The sequence below is a fragment of the Besnoitia besnoiti genome, chromosome VII (assembly GCF_002563875.1).
Source record: "Besnoitia besnoiti strain Bb-Ger1 chromosome VII, whole genome shotgun sequence".
Taxonomy (NCBI): Eukaryota; Apicomplexa; class Conoidasida; order Eucoccidiorida; family Sarcocystidae; genus Besnoitia; species Besnoitia besnoiti.
Window position 1 is genome coordinate 385,304 of NC_042362.1, and position 13,059 is coordinate 398,362.

At 52.9% G+C, this 13,059-nt stretch overlaps 4 protein-coding genes across 4 annotated transcripts; 2 read left to right on the forward strand and 2 right to left on the reverse strand.

Annotated features, from left to right (window-relative positions):
* Nucleotides 1-1,461: 1,461 nt before the first annotated feature.
* BESB_076400 (nucleosome assembly protein (nap) protein) lies at nt 1,462-5,386 on the forward strand (the record flags this gene model as incomplete). Its single annotated transcript, XM_029366001.1, has 3 exons — nt 1,462-3,891; nt 4,336-4,491; nt 5,144-5,386. 3 exons carry the CDS (start codon nt 1,462-1,464, stop codon nt 5,384-5,386), a joined length of 2,829 nt encoding a protein of 942 aa, XP_029217432.1.
* A 2,469-nt stretch (nt 5,387-7,855) lies between these two features.
* On the forward strand, nt 7,856-8,646 carry BESB_076410 (signal recognition particle 14kd protein; the record flags this gene model as incomplete). The annotated part of the gene is made up of 3 exons (XM_029366002.1): nt 7,856-7,958; nt 8,094-8,247; nt 8,367-8,646. The coding sequence occupies 3 exons, from the start codon at nt 7,856-7,858 to the stop codon at nt 8,644-8,646; spliced, it is 537 nt and encodes a 178-aa protein (XP_029217433.1).
* Nucleotides 8,647-10,189: 1,543 nt separating this feature from the next.
* Nucleotides 10,190-10,960, reverse strand: BESB_076420 (PA14 domain-containing protein; the record flags this gene model as incomplete). The annotated part of the gene is made up of 1 exon (XM_029366003.1): nt 10,190-10,960. The coding sequence occupies one exon, from the start codon at nt 10,958-10,960 to the stop codon at nt 10,190-10,192; it is 771 nt and encodes a 256-aa protein (XP_029217434.1).
* A 1,305-nt stretch (nt 10,961-12,265) lies between these two features.
* On the reverse strand, nt 12,266-12,475 carry BESB_076430 (PA14 domain-containing protein; the record flags this gene model as incomplete). Its single annotated transcript, XM_029366004.1, has 1 exon — nt 12,266-12,475. One exon carries the CDS (start codon nt 12,473-12,475, stop codon nt 12,266-12,268), a length of 210 nt encoding a protein of 69 aa, XP_029217435.1.
* Between the last annotated feature and the right edge of the window lie 584 nt (nt 12,476-13,059).

Genomic DNA, 13,059 nt, shown 5'->3' on the forward strand with positions numbered 1-13,059 from the left:
ATGCTGGCGATAGACCGTGCTTCTGTTAAGCCCTTCCCAAACGGGATGCAGTACCTCCGTTAGTACCTATAAAACGATATTCACGCCAGCTGGGTTCAAACTAGCAGAAAATAGAGCGGTCTGGTAGTGCTGGTAGTGAGAGGCGCAAAAGGATACTTAACGGCTGGTAGCGTTCATTCAAATCCACGGGCGGATGACGATCCTGCATGTCCTGTGCGAGTGTTTCACAGACGGAAGAAAACACAAGCTTTCCGAGAAGAGGGGCGATCAAGAGGGGGTGTATGAGACCCCGGCAGCCATCACAAGCTGACAACAGACACAGCCATTTGGCAACGGCGCTAGCATACGCGTTGCTCGGTCAATTCTTGGTAGTGCGTTGTTGGCTCTGCGGTAAACAGGTTAGATTCTATCTGGTGACCTGCGGGAAAACCCGACGGGACAGATGTTTTTCCCGTGGCATTGTTCACGGAGAGACCACTTGATTTTCTTTTCTGACGACAGCTGCGCCACAACCCCGGTGATTGTGCGGCATTCCACAGATTTATGAGAGCGGTTCGCTGTTCGGGGTCGTTGCGCACACGGTGGCTTGCTGGATGCATGGCATGTGCGTAACGGCGACGGCGGTCGCAGCTCTGCAATTCACTCGAGAGGAAATAGGCTGCTGGGCTGACGGCAGCGTGCTGGCGGGAAAAATTGCAAGTGACATTTCGCCGTGATATTGCCAGGATTTAGTTTCGATTCGACAGTGGTTTCCACAGTCTTCGCTTCGGGCAACTCTCCTCGAAAGCCAGGTCACGCACCGCGTCGCCGGTTGCGCGCGTGTAGAGAACGTTGTGGTTAGATCTGTCGATGAGGAAGTGTGTGCTTCATCGCAGTGTCCGAGAACTCTAGCGTCACCGCAGAGAGTGTGTTCAAAAACTGTGTGGTAACGAGTCAGCGGAGAAGGGTGACAGCGACTGCAGTGTAGCTGAGGGGCTTTCTAGTATTGGACCTCGGCTTCATGCAAACAATGTCGATGTCCGCTTTCGTCTCGCGTCTGCTTCTTAGGGATTGATTCCGCTTCTAAAGAAGCTGGGCAACTTCGCGTGGATGTCGGTTGGTAAGATTGTCCCAGAGGAGCTGGGTGGTTGCGGAGGAATCACAAGGAGTCGGGTCAATAGTAGTCTATCCGTGGTTTCGATCTTCTTTCTTTGGTCGCTTGAAGGCGTCTCTCTGATCTACGAGAAGTGTGCCGCCGCTCGCTTGAGCACTAGATCTTTACCGGCTGACGGGCAGGTCGTAAAGAGGCTGCCGTCCGTGGAGCCAACGCCACCGCTAGCGCGGCCCTACTGCTCTGCGTATTGCTAGACACCGCTTCGATTTGTGAAGCGGCAGCGGAGCGGGAAGAACGTGGTTGGAACGCAGGCCGCCAGTTTTCCAGGCTTGTTGGCTGGGGACCTGCTGCACCTCGGGGGAAGCAGCATGGCGCCCAAACGTGACAAGCGCGGCGGAGGCGGCAGTTCCGCCGGTGCCACTGGAGGAAGCAGTGAAGGGCTCTCCAAACAGCTATCAAGAAAAGGATCCGGGAACGTGATTGCCAAAGACGGGCTTCTGCGTCACATAAATGAGGCGAACGTCGACGTGTCCCGCGCTGACCACAAGCAGCGACCCGCCTCTCCCTCGGACGACGAAAATGATGAAGAGAGACGGCGCAAGCTGCCAGCTGAACGGGAAGCAAGGGACGTAGTCCCGACGGCTGAGGCTGAGGCGAAGGCAAAAAGCATCCCTGAGGCAAAGGCAAAGGAGGAGGCGGAAAAGAAGGCGAAGGAAGAGGCAGAGAAAAAGGCGAAGGATGAGGCAGAAATGAAGGCCAAGGAGGAGGCGGAAAAGAAGGCAAAGGAAGAGGCAGAGAAAAAGGCGAAGGAAGAGGCGGAAAAGAAGGCAGAGGAGGAGGCAGAGAAAAGGGCGAAGGATGAGGCAGAAAACAAGGCAAAGGAGGAGGCGGAAAGGAAGGCAAAGGAGGAGGCGGAAAAGAAGGCAAAGGAAGAGGCAGAGAAAAAGGCGAAGGAAGAGGCAGAAATGAAGGCAAAGGAGGAGGCGGAAATGAAGGGAAAGGAAGAGGCAGAGAAAAAGGCAAAGGATGAGGCAGAAAAGACGGCAAAGGAGGGGGCGGAAAAGAAGGCAAAGGAGGAGGCAGAGAAAAAGGCGAAGGAAGAGGCGGAAAAGAAGGCAGAGGAGGAGGCAGAGAAAAGGGCGAAGGATGAGGCAGAAAACAAGGCAAAGGAGGAGGCGGAAAGGAAGGCAAAGGAGGAGGCGGAAAAGAAGGCAAAGGAAGAGGCAGAGAAAAAGGCGAAGGAAGAGGCAGAAATGAAGGCAAAGGAGGAGGCAGAGAAAAGGGCGAAGGATGAGGCAGAAAACAAGGCAAAGGAGGAGGCGGAAAGGAAGGCAAAGGAGGAGGCAGAGAAAAAGGCGAAGGAAGAGGCAGAGAAAAAGGTGAAGGAAGAGGCGGAAAAGAAGGCAGAGGAGGAGGCGGAAAAGAAGGCAAAGGAAGAGGCAGAGAAAAAGGCGAAGGAAGAGGCGGAAAAGAAGGCCAAGGAGGAGGCGGAAAAGAAGGCAAAGGAAGAGGCAGAGAAAAAGGCGAAGGAAGAGGCAGAAATGAAGGCAAAGGAGGAGGCAGAGAAAAAGGCGAAGGAAGAGGCAGAGAAAAAGGCGAAGGAAGAGGCAGAGAAAAAGGCGAAGGAAGAGGCAGAGAAAAAGGCGAAGGAAGAGGCAGAGAAAAGGGCGAAGGAAGAGGCAGAGAAAAAGGCGAAGGAGGAGGCAGGAGAGAAGGCGAAGGATGAGGAGGAAGGGAAGGCAGCGGAACTGGAGGCAGCAGAGAAAAAGGCTCAACGCGCTGAAGAGGAAGCCTCGCGAAAGACAGAGGCCGCAAAAGATGCTGCAGAAGCAGCACGCGCGGCTGAGCAGGGGCTGGCAAAGTCGATGGAGCAAGCAAAGGAAATACGGCGTGAATTCGCTGGTGCCGCGGAGGGCGAGAAAAAGGAGGATCTTTCAGACTGCATGAAGGAAGCAGAGGATGCTCTTCGGGCAGCACGGGATGAGGCAGAAAAGACGTCCATAGCTGATGCGAAGGCATTCGAGGATGCAGAAGCTGCTGCAGCTGAGGCCGCCAAGGAAGAAGAGCGGGTGGCGGAGGTGAAGTCGAGTCCGTCGACACACTTTCAGATCCGAGTGAGCCCGGCACGTTTGGATTCGTCGGGTAAGAACCAGTCGACTGAACGTAGCCTGTTAGCGGCTATGGCTGCAGTGGGGCTAGACACGCCGGAAACTCGAGAGTACACAAAGGCCGCAGAGGAGGAAGCCGCGCGTGCTGCTGAAGAAAGTGGTAACCGTGCGTTTGACGGTATGACCGCCGCACAGAAGAAGGTGGTGGCTCACTTGGAGGGGAACCAGGAGCACATAAGGCTGATGGAGACTCGTTTCCACGAGGAAGTAGCTGCTCTGCGAGACAAGTACGATAGGCTTATGGAGCCTATCTTTGAGCAGCGTGCCTTGATTCTGAATGGACAAGAAGAGGCGGAGCCAGCGAGTGAGGCCAGCGGCTCTGTCGAGAATCAGGGCCTGCAGGTGGGCACGCTGGCGCTGCCTGGCTTTTGGCTGCGTGTGCTCGAGCATCAGCCGCTCTTGTCTTCCATGCTAGGCATTAGAGACAAGCCCCTTCTCCTGTACCTCCGCGACGTCAAGCGAGTGTTGCATCTGCGCAAGGAGGACGGCTTCACGTTGGTTTTTGAGTTCGATGAGAATCCGTTTTTCACGCCCTTGACTCTCAAAAAGACCTTCAAAATGAAACTCGAGGACGATGACTGGATTGTTTCAAAAACAGTGGGAACGCCGATTGAGTGGAACGAGAACATGGTACGGCCAAATCAGTCAGATCAGAAGAGACGTAATCCACAAGCGGCTCTCACACGTGCAACCAATTGATACTGGTTGTAGCCCAAGACGGCTAATGAAGCGGTTGGTCGCGTCTCTCCTCGTCTTTGCCTGAGCACTACATAGCGAATGGAATGCGGCGCAGTCGTAGGTAAACGTGCCCTGTGGGGGATATCGTAAGAGGCTGTACGGGCTGTTTTGTACCGAAGAGTTTTTCATTCACGCATGGCTTCACACGCAGGGTTTGTGCTGTATTCTTGTTGATTTGAGAAGTGTCTCTATAATGCAGACCTGATGCGCACCATCAGTACTAATTTACGCAACAGTCCAAATCAATCAATGTGCGAGAACGTGACGGAAAAGGGCGTGCATGTGGCATTGATGAAGGTGAGAGGAATGCGACTGACTGTCCGCTTTCCTGCTCAGGACGTTACGAAAAGCGTGGTTGTCCGTAAGCAACGAAATGTGCGGACTAAAGGCGTGAGGATCGTTCACGAGGAGCAGCGCGAAAAGAGCTTCTTTTCGTTTTTTGAAGATAGCGTGGTCCCGGAAGACTCCGAGCTGGAGGCAATGAGCGAAGCGGTAAGCAGGGCGGTAATACAGAGAAGCGTGTGTGGTATCATCAGCGCGCCACGTAAGAGAGGAATTCTGAAGTACAATATGTCGCAATTCTTGTAAAGGGTGCAAGCAACGCTCGTGTTTATCGAGGTTTTTTGTGGTGTAGGGCTGTAGCTGTCATTGAAAGAGTCGATGGTGCACGTGCAAGCAGTGCATACTGGACGCCGGCAGGAAGTGGGATGTATCCGGTTTCAAGGCGTGTCACGTAACTATACGACCCCTAGTTTCGTTCACCACTGAGAAGAGTGCATCACCTGAACGCTTTCCTTGTAGTTTCGGTGGTAAAGGCAGGCAGGCCCCTGTGTGCTATTGAAACGCTGCCCTGTTTCACGGTGTCAACAGTACAGGCGTAGCGGCGACGGGTATGTCGTATAGTAGAGCACAGTCGAAACTCTGCAATGCGAGTTCTACCGCGACTGGATGCGTGCGTATTCATAAATAAATGTATACGATACATCCGCGTCAGGAACACCTCAGTTCGGTGCCTACGTCACTTGCTCAGGATCCGTTGTCTCCCTGATTTCTGTTAAGGCGTCCATCTTACGTATTTGTTGGACGAGTAAATAGTCGATTTCTCTCTCTTCTCAACAATTGTTTCTGACGTTTCTTCTTGCAGGAACAGACCGAGATTTTCGACAAGCTCAAGCTGGAGTACGACGCGGGCGTGACCGTGAGAGACCTCATTATCCCGCACGCGGTTGACTGGTATTTTGGAGCGGCGGAGGAATCAGAAGATGAGGAATCTAGCGGTGAAGTCGATAACGAAAACAACGTGAACATTCGCGAACCGGCTAAGGAAAGCGCGGAAGAGGTGCCGGCCGAGAATGCAAGTGGAATAGCATCGTGGTTTGGTTTTTGACTATCCCGGTACACGGAAAGCGGTCTTTTTATGGGATCAGAAGCTTTCGCCACGTTGATGTGGGCTTATCTATTTGCCCGGCGTCAGCTTGAGGAAAAAGGACGTTTTCTTGTGAGTTTGTGTTTCATTTTACGCGGTAAAGGTCTCTGGGCCCCTTCCTAGTGAGATATTGGTGTCTAAGAGGATCAGTAGCATGGTAGCCGTATGCGACAGGCGTGATCAGGAATGGAACGCAAGTTTGTTTTGGTACACACGCCCTGATGATGGTCGCGTCTGGGATGTATCTTTTCCTCCCTGCCGTATTCGTGGTCATGGCTCCACCACTGGAAAGAGAATGCACGAGATCGCGTTTCTCCATGGTGTGGATGACATGACAACGGTAACATAGACTCTCCTCACAATGCCAGAGGTAGCCTACTGACGCTCGAAACCTAGTGCCATATGTGAATGACGAGCAAGCTTCTGCAAAGTTATCTACGGATGGTAACCCGCAAACAATTGGCACCGTCATGGTCCCCCAGTTCTGCCCACTGCAGCGCCGGCGGTAAATGACCGGACCGCCAGCGAACCACTGCGTGGATGGCGGTCACTGTGAATGGTGAAACGCCTTCGGAATATAGTAGAGAGCACCCGCTGATAATGTAACAGATCCCCTCTGCACTACCAGTGAAATGACGGGTATGCAGGTGGGGCATGGCACAAGTGTTTTTAATGGTGTCCTCAGTTGAAGCCTTGCTTTTTTTTCGTGGCCAACTCTTACTACTGGAAGAGAGTGTGCCAACCTATATGTAGCATTCAAAATACACCCACCACACGATAAAAGCGAACGGGTATGCACACGCAGAGACTGGCGAACGCTCAAATTTGCGTTGGCCGCCATTTCTGCTGCCCAGACAGGAGGGGGCACTCTTCTGTTTGGCACATTCATGGCTGAAACTACCGCGCCACGGAAAGTCGGAATCAGTCATCCCCTCATTGCCCAGCTTGCGACTAGTATTCTCGGGGGGTCCTGGGGGCCGCTTGCACCTCACTACATATTTTAGGACCTCAGACCCGTAAGACAAGGAGCCCCGCACTGCTAAGTGACGTGTTTGCGTGTCCCCTCCGCATCATTGATCTGCGTTTCCCGAGTCAGAGGCGCAACAGTTGGTGTGTTGTCCTCAATCTTCGGAGAATTGGGTCCAGAGGCAGAGACAGGGAAGGGTAGGTGGGTTCCAGAATGCGGTCTTTCTTGTATCTCCCGGTGCAGGTTTGGTAACGTATTTCCCTGAGTCTGTTGCGAAGAATGTTGTGGACGGCCTGCTTTGCATTCTGCTGCATACAATGGCACTGGCCGACTGTCCGAGTTTGCTCACTTCTGTTACTTTAGATCTGAAGCATGGCGCTCGCTCATAAGGTTTTCCCTCAACATCTAGGCTTTCTGCCTGTCGTGGGATCTGCAGTACACTAAACGACAGCATGCTGAATCATGAAGGGAGCTGGAAAGCAGGGCTGATGCAACTGGTGTGCCGCATTGCGTATGACACCGAGTGGCCATCGCCGGAGCACGGGCGAGTGCGATCCGGTTGTCGCCGCAAAAATATTTTCTGTGAGCCATGAAATACCTGCCTACGTAACTACCAAACACTGACACGCACTGCTGCCACATTTTGGGCACTTATGTGTGCGCTGGTCGCTACTGTTCTAATGTATCAATCGGGTCCAGGTACGCACAGCTAAAAAGCCGCAGCTCATTGGCCAGGGCTCTCCTGTGCAAGCATGCCGACACCGGCTCTCCGCCTACGCATGCACCCCGCGACAGCAGGTGGTTGTGCATGGCAAGAGAAAACTGCAGCTAATTCTCACGACGCACTACGGCGAGTGAACATCGTACTAAATAAATTCCAAAACATGAAAAGCAGTCTATTCCCAGTGGATCTTCGTCGCACACTTCTTCTTGTGGACAATCAGCTTCCATGCAGTTGCCGTTCGGCGTCCCGCCGTAGTAGAGATCTGCCGTCGCCCGCTAACTAGATTTTGATTTCCAAGCAACTCGTGTCTGCATAGATGCTCATTTGCGTCAGTCCAAGAAAGAGTCTCTTCTCTCCACCATTTTGGTTGCTTGTTGCTGAGGAAGGGGCCAGCCAAACGCGGCGTGCGCCAAACGCACATTTTGATCGTGCGGTAGCGAGTAACAACTCTGTGAAGTGAAGGCGCTGGAAGTTTTTTTTACGATTGCTCGCTTCGCTGTGTGCATAACGAACAGCTGCACCGGAGCAGAAGGACCTCACTCGAGGCATCTCTGTGGGGCGCAAGCGTTGCAGTCAGCGTGTTCCATATCTGGGCTGTCTTCGCGAACGAGTGTTGGGGAAGACCGTCTTAAGAACCTACAGTACGGCTACACAACTTCACAGGCCGTAATTGCCTCTCGCAGAGTTCGTTTCCCGCAGTAGCCGCCAAACGCGCACTGGTCACTACACCGCAACCGATATGGTACTCGCCGACAACAGCGCGTTTTTAGAGGAGCTCGGCCGCTTGTACGAGCAGAACCGCAAGACAGGCTGTGGATCTGTCTGGGTGACCCTGAAGCGAAGTAAGGCACCTCTCTTTAACGTCCCTGTATGTACGTATTGTAGAGCTGTGCGGTGCGCTTCCTCATGCGGTCAGGCTATCCTCTGCATACGGCTTGCAGTTGCCATTCTTTACCTCCTGTTCTGTGATGTTACAGCATTCCCTGCGCTTGACGGTGTCCGCGGCTTAAAGCGTAAACGAGCCCTGCAGGACGAGGATAAGAGTCAGGCAAGCGTGTGTCTGATACGCGCTACCAACGGAAGAAAGAAGATTTCTACACAGGCAAGTATTTACACCGCACTCAAAGAAATGTCCCTCCCATCTTCAACATGGCCTGGGTGCACGGGGTGCGTCTGGTGATGTACGCGAGTGACTTGTGTATGATGCTGTGTTTGACCGTGCTGTTGTAGGTCTCTCTGCAGGATGTCAGTCAGTTTAGTGGCGCGCTCATGGGAGTCGTGCGGCTAAATGCTGATGAACTGCGGCCCGCACAGCGAGCTCCAAGGAAAAAGGTCAATCCGGAGGCACAACCCAGCGACGCCGCCTGTTCACAAGGCAACAAGAGAATGCGAATGCACCAGAAACCGTCTGCCGGGGACGAGGAACAGCGAGCGACAGACTCGCGGAAGGGGAATCGTGGTATGGAGAAGAGGGAAGATTGTGCGACTGAGAATGTAGGCGGGTGTAACGTTGGCATCAGGCCACGATAATTCGTCTTTCACCTCGTACCCGTTTGAACAGTTGTGGTTTTGTTTGCTATTCCTATGCGTCCCTTCCGTGTTCTAGCTGGCGGCCGATCTTTCCTGTTTCACCTTCGTCAGTGTGGCGGTCACGAGCGTACAAGGAGCTTACCCTCTCCCTACAGCAGGCCTCCTACACGTTCACTCACGTGAGCCACAAAAATTGCGGGACGATCTGGCCTCTCGTTTTTTCATGCGAAGGTCTATTGTGCGTGTGCCACGATAGTTTAACTGAAGTGCCGCCGGGGGCGTCTTGGCTTTGCTGCCTGCGCAGTCACAATGGTTTGTTCCCAAGCTCCACGGTGAGCGATGTTGAGATTTGATGTTGGTCCCAAACGAGCAGTGTTTTTGGAGTGGCAAGAGATAGAGGACGGCTCGCAGTACGACCTGCCAACGGGAGGCAGGAGGAGAGGTGGGGCGGCTTCCGTGACCTCATATCAGCATCTCGCCGGTGGCCGTCGTCTCCTGCTCCTGCTCCTGAAGGGGCTGTTTTCCCCATTTGTTCTCGCTTGCCGTAACTTTGTGGCACTGTGTTTTCGAGCACAGTTCTGTGGTGGAAGGTTCTTCAGATTACTTTTTGTTTGGCTGCCCCGGTTGCCAAATCTTTGAGTCAACTCGTGTATGTTTTCAGATCTATTGAGTGTGTATGCGGGGTGGCACGAATGATGACCAGCATGAAGTTCTCGACGTCTGAAGGTGTGACCAACGGTGTCTCACTTTCTGTTCCGGATGTGGAACTCGGCGTTTTTGCGTGTTTGCCATTTTTATGCCAGTATCATGATTTCATGCGTACGTGCCAGCGTTTACATGTTTTCAAAATGGTTTCTGGTGCAGCAGTTCAACTATCCTGGCCTATCAAACCGTTAGGTTAACGATGCGGAAATGGTCCCTATAACGCTACTACGGCGCCTGCAAATTATACGCACAGTTATGTCCCTATCGACTGACCCGGTGACGCAGACGGCCGTAAGTTTTTGTCCAGCCCGACCTCCCAAAGTATAAATGACTACGCCACAAAAAGCAAAGCCATTAGTTTTTTTCAATGACCACGTTCATGATCGTTGTAACGGCGTCCTTGCAAAGGTTTTCTGTGGTGCCGGTGGCATCGCACAGGGAGGAGAGCACGACGATTTTGTCAGTCACGTCGATATCGACTGTGGCCTAGGAGTAAACCTGTGTAACGAGCGCCTGCTTATGCCGGTCATCACCAGTCGTGTGCCTACCACGTAGAACCTCTCCTTTTCCAGTTGCACGGCTTCTGCCACAGGCACCCCGTTGACTTGAAGGTAATACGTGTTTGTACCAGCACCGGGCGAACACGGATTTCCCAGCTGGACTTCCACCCTGTAGCGCCCGTTTTCGGGGAGTGATAATGACCAGAAGTTAGTGCGGCAGTCCTGAAAGGCGCAAATCTCGGCTGAGGTAGGAGTTTATTCGGCAGGGCAGGTTCTCACTGCTCCTCTCTTGCATTCGTCACTGGCTGACGCAGGGGGGAAGAGCACACCCCCCTGATTCAGGGGGTTTGAAAATAAGGCGCCAGGGCATTCCGCTTGTTCAGCAGGCCGCAGCCAACCTGGACAGGGCTTGATCGTCTGTCTATTACAATGGAATGCATCAACTGCTTACCATACATCACCCCGTTTTGACGGTGCTTGACTTTCCCTTCATCCAAAAGCCACCCCTGACAACTGGTGTGGTAGCTCCCACACACGGTCTGCGTAAAAAAATTGTTTACCGATGGAGAGGAGCCGGTTCCAAAGGAGACCTTGTATTTCACTAGAGCACGAGCAAGAAGTGACTCGGCGCACGCCATGTTAGAGAATCCAAGTGACGACTCGCTGGGACCGTGGGCGTACGATAGAATTCCATGTTGCGAGGACGCCTGAAAAGACTTCCGGGCACTGCCAACCGTTACCAGCACACGACAGGCCTGTAATGCGGCGCATGCCCCCGAGTGCAACGCTGCTTTGCATATGCTGGATTCCGGAGCGTAGGTATCGGTCCCGTAAACGTATCCATCCGGGCTCAGAGAGCACGTGCGGGGGCAGACAGCGAAAAATTGTTCACCTTCATGTACTGGCACCAACACGGGAATGTCCTCCATCGAGGTGGCACAGCTCTGTACAAATGGCAGGTAGCGTACTGGTGTAATTGTCTGTGAAACCCTTACGTCGATAGCGACCTTCGGCACTTCAGCTTCCCTATCAACCCCCTCCTCTGGGATGCTACACGCCGTTCCGAGGAACTCGAAGGAGCCCCCAGAGTCCTCCCCATTGACATACATTTGAGAGATTGTTGCTCGGACCTGAAGAGAGAATGCAGTGAATGGTTTCTGTGGCTTCGCACGGTAATCCTCACGTAGGTCGTTATGGCTGGGTGCTTGAGCTTGTAGGAGTTGTGCTCCATACTTTGCGTGTGCAGTATGCCGAATGCTTCTCCTTCCTCATCTCCCTCTCCTGCGGCGACGTGTCTTCTTCTCAGAGCGAGTACAAATGGGGATGATCCCATACCGGAAAAGGATAAAGTTATCTCAGACGGCCATGTAACTGCGTCTCCACGAGGCTTGAAGCGAAAGTGAGTGCTGCGATATACGTCAAAGTGTGGCAGAAGGCACTCGCAAACAAAAAGTGATTCTAGCCTACATTTGGACAGGTCGGCTGAACCGAACAGCTAGATATTCTCCAACGCCTGCAAGTCTCATCTGTGCGGACTGGTTCGGAGACAATGCTGCAGTAAGATACCATTGCCACTCGCTGTTCGCCACACTCCGTTTTTGGCATCCATGTTTTTCCCGGTGAGCGCGGCGTGGCATCCGAATTCCTCCGATTGCTCTGAGGATGCGTCGCACGCGGCGAAAGCGGGACCACCAACGAGTGATAACACTTGTTGCTGGCCGCCTACAGAGGAGCCAAGTAATTCAAGGGGAATCTTGTTTGTGACAGTGGTCTCTCACCGCACGAAAGGGTGTTTTCTTTCCGTCCCTCAAGCAACAGCAAGAAAGGGATCCCTTTGTCTGCTACTTGAAGTGAGATAATGCCCCCCTCAGCAAAAATGATTTTCCGTATCCTCATTCGGCTGCTATCTAACGCCACGCTTAGAGGAGTTGTTCCGCGGTAGATAGAGAGGTCATCTCCCGTGTCGCGTGCCGTCCATGGCTGTCTTTCTGCGGGTGAGAGTGGCAGAGTTTCTCGCGTCGGTGACGCAACGTAGACGTTGACAGGCATGTTGGTCGAAAATTGCACGTTGTCGGTGGTAGGTTCTGAGAGGCCGCGGATCATCTTCATCCCCTGATACTTCTGTGGAACGTCAGCGACAAAGAACTGCGCACTGTCTGCAAAAGCTTTTTCGCCGTTATAGAGAAGCGAGATCTGGTACAGGTGTGGGTCAAGGCTGGGGCCAAACCATGAGGTTCTGCTAAAGCGCACGTAAATAATTCTGTCATCCCTACCCGGAAACCTTGACTGGCGGGCTTGGGTTAGAGGTGAAAAAGTACTTGCCGGGTACGGCCTGTTTTTTAACACTCGCCGACTGCCACGAAAGCCTACAAAAAATATTGGGGCCTCCATGGATAATGGCCGAGACGACACATTCACATAGGGACTTGCTTTATATAAGCACTATCGGCGTTTTCGTACTTGAGATGGCTGGTGTGCACCATCTCGACGCGTAGTTTGTACTTCTCTCCGGCAGTCAGCTCCACCGGCGCAGATTCTGTCGTGTGGCGACCTCCACGTCCGGGGACAGACGTGAGCGGCACCAGCTTGTCTCCGATCGCGTCAGCTTCAGTTGCCGGTGGCATTCGATCCACTATTATGGGCTGCTGATTGAGGAACACTCTCACACCACTATCGGTGTCTGAAACGTCCGTAAATCTTTACGCTCGCGCAGCCGATGTGCTTCATTTCAGTTACCAATGCTAAATATGAAGTCTCCCGAACGAGGAGCCAACACATACCCATCCCAACCTAAAAATGACGAAACTTCAGAAGCTGGGTCATCCGCGGCTGCAAAGTCTCGTACGTATAGAGTACTGGTGCGCGGTGAGGCCTTCTACCGGCCCAGCGCCAGAAAAAATAAATTCAATCGAACGATCTATTCTAATAGCTCTTGGAGCACCCCCAAAACGAGCATTTCCGTAGTAGTATCCCTTTATGCCGTCAGGAAAAGGTTCATCTTCGTAGCTGAAAGGCCACATGTGTTCGAATATCTGCGCTGTTCCTCGGTCTGTAATGCTTACCCTGGCACCGTTTCACAGTTTTCTGACTGGCCGAACAGTCTTCTTCGACTCGATGCAATGTCATTCTGAATTTTAATTATATCTCTCTCTAAAACTTCGACTTTTCCGGAGGCCTCCTCGACTTTTGTCAAGCACGTCCGACTTTG